Consider the following 7,035-nt stretch of genomic DNA (forward strand, 5'->3'; position numbering starts at 1 on the left):
CGATGAACACAAAGCTAATAAATTCACATTTGCATGACTTGTTGGAAATCTGCATGGTCACTTTCATAATAGCTTAAAACTTCTCCCAATGGAAGAAGCAACACCCAGTCCATATAAGAGGAAGGCTACACAAGAATAGAGACATATACTGAAAACCCCAAATAGGAGAATTTAGAATCCAACCAAAATGGATAAAGGATTTTTTAGCAATCCAAGAATATGGATAAATTTATAAATGAGTATCACGCCGATGCTTCGAGTGGACCCACTGTAAATGCCAATGAAAAGAAGGTACACTACGCTGGAGTTTACAATAGAAAAAAGAAAGATTCTCATGTTTACTATTATTTTTCACTATTTGAGCTAACAAGATTTAATAACGTCTAAATCCAACCATAATATCTCATGCTATGGATAAGAGCATGGAGAAGGATACCCAATCTCGTAATTGTGGCATCAAGCAAATTTATGAAGCTGATCGTGGTACTCCTTAACCAAAAGAAAAAGGGTGTGGAGAATTATGACAAAGAATTTCTATGCTTCGACATGAATAGGGGTCCCAAAGAAGAACATATAATATATTACTATCACCATCTTTATTGTTTGCTAAGTTATAGGCATGTAATATTCAAAGACATAATGGATACAACATTTTGGACCCCACATCCATATTTGAGGTGGTCCTTTTGATTGCTTCAATCCAGAAGAAATCACTACAAGTTTAAGCTTGCCGATAGGGCCTTTAGGTCCTAATAAAAGTCCTCTACTACATACGGGGGTAGCAATAAGTGTCATGAAAATGAATTATAAAATTTATAAATATTATGAGAAAAGATGGCTATACCCAAGCTTAACTAGTTAGTTCTTTAAGTTTTGGGTGCCTAAGTGTGAATTAAGGACCAGATGTATATAAGACATTTTCTCGTAATGCAAAGACACAATCCCCCTTTGTGCTAAGTGGGCTCTTCTTATCTCCTTGCTCTTGCTCTTATATATATGTGTGTGTGTGAGAGAGAGAGAGTTGACTTACATGTGGCTCTTCATGCTTTGTGAGAGAGAGAGAGTTGACTTACATGTGGCTCTTTATGCTTTGTGAGAGATTCTACCTTTAGTCTCATAAGATTTTAAGTTTTTGTCCCGCACACTAGTTTCAATTTAATTCTAAAAAGAAAGCATATTAATTCAACTTTAGACATAAGAAGGTAATGCTTTCTTGCACTTCCCAACATATTACCAAAAGACACATAGTCTTTTGAGAGAAGTTGTCCATCATCATCGACCTAAACATCATTGCAATTTAGATCTTGATCTATCGAATGAGCACTGACAAGGCCATGTTCGCAACTCAACTTGCCCTATGCAAGGAAACATAAAAATTAGGCTTCTCGTCAAGGTCATCCGATTTCCGTCAATCTTACTAAGAATATCAAGGCTTGAATTTCGAAAAATTAATCTCCCTCAAAAATCTCCAAAAATAGCATAATTTATAGATATCAATTTTTTAACTAAAAATATTACATATATAATATTTTCCTCTCATCATATCATAAAAAGGGTTCTTCATATACATACATACATATAAATATATACAAATACATACATACATGTACATAGACACATACATACTACATATATACATACACATACATATATATATATACACACTTTCTTTTAGTAATGAACACACATACACACACACATCTACACACATAAATACACACACACACACACACACATATATACACATATCTATATACAAATACACATTATACATACATACACGCATACGTATGTGTGTGTATACACACACACATGTACACATTATAGAGATACATACATACATTTATGTCAAAAGGAACTCCTAAGACTACTATCCAAACCCAAAAATTGCTTCCGGAATCATGTCATAAACTTGACAAGCCTCTAAACTCACAGAGCTTACTACCTCGTTTGGAAGATTTCTTTCATCGTAATGCATGGCTGAAACACACAGTACTTTCTAAGGCATTCATACATTTTATTTTCCGTACATTTTAATTATAAACCCAGCATTTCGCATTGGTTGATTTCTTACTTTGAATGCTTGAAAAGGGTGTTTTTTTTATCAAGCATCCTCGCGCACTTTGCAGTATCATCCAGAGCAAATATTACTATCACAATGAAATGTGATTAGCATCACTTTGGCAAGTGATCTTTCACAATAAAACCTTCAGGGTTGTCACATGCATCAAGGACCTTTAGTCACATCTTCCTCTCCCAACTGTCCGTGTAAATGATGTTAAGAGTTGATATCTTTGATGTATGGAGAAGAGCTTTTATGGACTACAAACAAGGGTGCCCCATCAGCATGATATCACATCGGCAAATGTCTATTAATTTGAGCCTTGCACAGGTGTGGAAAAAAACAAATTAGTCTTTAAAGAGAACCACTAAGTCAGTATTGAGAAAAATTCAATAGCATTCCAAAATGTTGCATGTCCCTGCTAATAAAGAAATTCTTTTTCAGTTCACTATCAAGGAATTTGCTTAGGGCCTAAACAGTCTACTAACATGGCAAACATTTTTACAAACTTAAAAAAGTTCTGACAGGGTTGTTTTAGTGATGTAGCCAAGGGTCATACCAATAGTGTTTATTATATTCAAAAAAAGTCGTGTATTTACAAAACATGCATGGTGAGGTAAGTTGATGAGAGCGTAACATGGCATGGTGCAAGTTACTTACTAGATTAAGAAGTGGATGAGAGATGCCTAGAATGAATCAAAAATCTTCTACCTCCAACCCATCTCTAAGGATTTCATAAGCGTCCAAGGGTCTAGATTTTTTCAAGCCTACACCAAAATACACCTTGTTCGTGGTAGGATCCTCTACTGTTATAGATGTCACATTCACCCAAAGCAGCATCTTAGTCTTCATCCCTTCAATGCTTGTCAATTTTCCTGGAGAAATGACTGCTGTAACTCTGGTAGCATATCTCACAGTTGAGGAGTCTCTGAATCCCACCTCACATATTGTAGGAAGATATACTGTTAACCTGCCTCTTTCTTCTTCTAGTTCATAGTGTGTTGCATTTTTCGGAAAAAGACCCTTAGGTAGTCCATATGTTTGCAGCAACTCTGGTAATGATGTTTGCATCTTCCCTGCAATTATCTTTTATGAAGGATGTTGGCTCTCTCTCTCCCTCTCTCTCTCTCTCTCTCTCTCTCTCTCTCTCTCTCATGTGTGCATCATACGCATCAGGCTCCTTATAGAAAGATCCTGCGTTCAAGTCCCATTCCCTGTACTTCGATACTGTCATATGAATCATGTGTGGCCCAGACTCATATCATCTCTCCACTACGATATGGATCATATGCAGTGCCTCTGCTTGGCCATGAGCTCAAAAGAACTCATGACAAGTCACCTGATCATGTCTCTCCATGAATGTGATGTGTGCCTATGCACACTAGCCTATCCACACAAGCACACAGACAAGCATGCACATGGAATGTTCAAGTCAAATAACTAGCTTGATGGAAAGGAAAAAAGCACTAGTACAAGCCTAAAAATATAAAAAACAAACCATCTAATAAAAAGGCACCGACTATTTCTTTCAGGAGCCTCAAGAATAACCTTTGAATCAATAAACAGTGTGTCGAGATCCTTGCTTGTTTGCCATTTTATTCACATGCAGTGTCTACTATTTGTGTAAAGCCTGACCAGTTTTGTCCCATTGATGATCCAAACGCGTGTACTTGGTGATAGGATCTTGCTTCACTGTGAGTTGAAATTGCATCTTTTGAATCAACAAGAAACATTGGGTTCTTTGCCAACAAAAGATGGTACAGAGCCGCATGCTTTGCATCTTGTGAGGCATTGTGGTTGAAGTGGACACAAAGGAACATGGAAGTAGCGCGTGGCAGAAACATAGCCGCATGTCCATTGCAAAGTAACAAACGTTCCATGCTTGGACAAGGACACTACCATTTTAGTACAAACAAGGGGTCCTTAGTGACTAACCACACAACCAAACCACAAGTGATGAACTGGTGCAGTAGCTTCTGAGTCTGATCATACACTTAAAAAGTCCATAGCTCTGCATCTAGGCTGCATGCAGGTCTGATACAGGGAGGATGCCTTGCTTAGCAGTGGATTAACAGTGGTTGGGTTTGACCCCAACTAAAAAGCAAAAGCGTTTGGGCAGTCCAGGACTCAGGAGGCTGACCCAATGTTGGTATGTGATATAGTGTTGTGCCTTCTACCTGTTTGCTGTGCATCTACAACATAATCTTATAGATGCATTGTATTACATGATTGTTGCATTGAAATGCATCTAAATTAAGCAAACAATTAATCTCTATGGGGCATCACTATGCAGAACGCATCCACTAACATGCATATCAAAGTTGACATGACATTAGTGATGCACATTGCCCTTCAACAGTACAGTGTGATTTTCCACGAGGCAAAAGCAAGCCAAGTTTCAGACCCTCAACACAAAAAGCTAAACCCTTAGCTTTGCCTAGTTGATTGTCTGATTGATTGTGATTCAATTATGTACACTAAGTCCATAGACTTTCCCTATTTGGCATTAAGCTCATGGCAAGGCTGCTTTATATGTTCTAGTGCCATCTTACAAAAGTTACGTACCCATTCACACCATCCAAAAGTTCACATAGGTACAATGGCAAAACACCTTACTGTAGGTTAGGCGGGCGAAACCATGTTAACCACAATGCTAGAACAGAATCTCTGCTTAGTGCAGTCATTGCAAAAAACCAATAAAGATACTTGTCAAAGGGTTTTTGAGGGAGGTGGACCGGCCCTGTTCTAGTCTTTGGTGTTGTTAGTTCAACTCTTCAAAATAGGGATTGAGATTGTTAACGTGATATGAAATCCAAGTAAATAATTAGGCCTATTAAGTGATTGCCTGCTAAACATATGCTCATGTGCATTTGTATGACCATGTCGAAGAACGATCGAGACATAAGAATATACAAGTCTGATACATACGCTAGTTACTAATGTGGGTTTGATGAAAGAAACATGGTACCTTTCATCCTGTTGAATAATCGTTTTGCCCCTTCTTCAACACTGTTTGAAAGAGACTGCAAGTGCAAAGTTAAGCCCCTGAGATAACCATCAAGGAGGACCAATCTCTCTCTCTCTCTCTCTCTCTCTCTCTCTCTCTGGGGCTGCAACATGCCATGGCTTAATCACATGCTCTTACAAATTCCCTGCCATCAAGATGGGCAAATGCTTCAAATCAAGTTACCAATCAAAATAGAGAAAAAGCTCTCTCTCTCTCTCTCTCTCTCTCTCTCTCTCACACACACACACACGCGCGCGCGCGCGCGCGCGCACACACGGGCTGCAACAGCATTTTGATACATCGGGCAAATCACATGGTCTTAAAAATCCCTGCAATCAAGATGGGCACATGTTCCAAAAGTAGGTTGAACATCATCAAGAGAGATCGTTACAGGGATACATACATTGACATCGTCACCAAAAGAGGAGAACTCCTGCTGAGCGCGTCGGGCAAAGAAGAAGCCGCTGGCTTTCGTGAGAAGGCTGTCCATCTTTGCAAAAGGGGTTCCTGAGAGACAAGGAAGGCTATGGCGTGCTCCCTGCCAGGCCTACGACGTTGGCGTATCTCAGTCGGAATTGAAAATTGATGCTTGACTTTAGTAGCACCATAAATATATAATTTATTTGAAATGTCATATGGTCTTGCAAGGTGAAAGTTATTAAATTTCAAAGTGCCTCCTGCTAACCAGCCACAATTAGCAATAAAACTTTATTAGAAATAAGGAGAATGCAACTCTAAGAGCCGATTTGGGTGTGCGTGTGTGGGGTTGAGTTGGTGTAGCTCGTGTCTAGTCAAGTTGGAACCCTGGCCCTAAACAAAGCCCATCAAAAAAGCTTAATTCTATAGCCATCTCCCGAAAAAAAAACACCAGCATCACAGTGAACATTGTTAAATTCCAGGAAAGAGAAGTAGTTCACAAACCGTAGTAGCTTGTCAAAGGGATTTGAGAATCAAAAAAACAAAGATGACTAAGCCAAATGTTAAAGATAATCAAAGGTGGCCTATCTATGAATAAAGAGAAGTCAACCAATTGATCTCATCCAAGATAAGGGGTCCAAGAACCAAGGTAAGTCATTTTAAGGACAAAGTTAGGAAAGGAACAATTAATGGCTCTTAACAAAAGTTGTAGTAAGGGTAAGGGAGTAGTCATCATCAAGAGCTACCACTTCATGGTCTTGGATGGCCTTAGGGAATCCAAGTACTTAATGCAAGCAAGAATAGATTGAACTAAGGGTGTAGGGGCCAGTAGGGTTTGAATAACCAAGGGAAATTAATTTAGGTGTCCATGTTTGTTTCTATAATCACAAGTAAGATATGTAGTCTTTGAGGTAATTGAACTAAGGGTGTAGGGGCCAACGGGGTTTGAATGTTACCAAGGGATAATAATTTAGGTTTCCATGCTAACTGTCCTAATCATTCTACTGCCTAGTTGTTGGGAAACTTGTGTGTGTGTGTGTGTGTGTGTGTGTGCACTTGTGCATGCATGTGTTAAGCATTGTATTAAAACCAAGACTACATCATTACAGTCTTTTGATGTGGTGCTTCACCAAATAACATGAATTATTCTATTGATATCATCAAGTAAGAAGCTGAGAAACAATTATATCAACCAAAGTGATCATGAGAAGGGATTGAAACTTAAAATCTAATTGCATTTACATTATGTAGCATACAAAGTAAGCTCCATGAGAATAGATCAATATTCAACATACCAAGGGCATTTTCTCACCTGCAGAGACCACCATCCAAAACACACAATAAGTTAGAACTAGTTGCAATATTATGGGAATGCAAGCTTCAAAAAAAAGCCTAGATGTTATACATGTCAAGTCATGCTTGATACCACCTTTTCAGAGCTTGATGTTGCCATAGCAAGGTGCACCTTTTGACATACATAAATAAGAATGATTAAGATCCTATCCTTATATAGAAAATCATAACACTATATATATATATATATATATAT

At 38.3% G+C, this 7,035-nt stretch overlaps 1 protein-coding gene across 2 annotated transcripts; it reads right to left on the bottom strand.

Moving 5' to 3' along the window:
• Positions 1 to 2,017: 2,017 nt before the first annotated feature.
• Positions 2,018 to 5,649, bottom strand: LOC147626200 (uncharacterized protein At5g01610-like). 2 transcript variants are annotated; one of them, XM_086816332.1, is made up of 4 exons: positions 5,473 to 5,649; positions 5,031 to 5,085; positions 2,723 to 3,138; positions 2,018 to 2,383 (listed from the first exon to the last, which is right to left on the bottom strand). In XM_086816332.1, the coding sequence occupies exons 1-3, from the start codon at positions 5,557 to 5,559 to the stop codon at positions 2,759 to 2,761; spliced, it is 522 nt and encodes a 173-aa protein (XP_086672458.1). In that variant the 5' UTR covers positions 5,560 to 5,649; the 3' UTR covers positions 2,018 to 2,383; positions 2,723 to 2,758. The 2 variants fall into 2 exon arrangements, with proteins under 2 accessions (XP_086672458.1, XP_086672457.1); XM_086816331.1 differs by lacking the exon at positions 2,018 to 2,383 and having other exon boundaries at positions 2,619 to 3,138.
• Positions 5,650 to 7,035: the final 1,386 nt, after the last annotated feature.

This window comes from Cibotium barometz, chromosome 22 (genome assembly GCF_041138505.1).
Source record: "Cibotium barometz isolate CiBa-2024 chromosome 22, ASM4113850v1, whole genome shotgun sequence".
Lineage (NCBI taxonomy): Eukaryota > Viridiplantae > Streptophyta > Polypodiopsida > Cyatheales > Cibotiaceae > Cibotium > Cibotium barometz.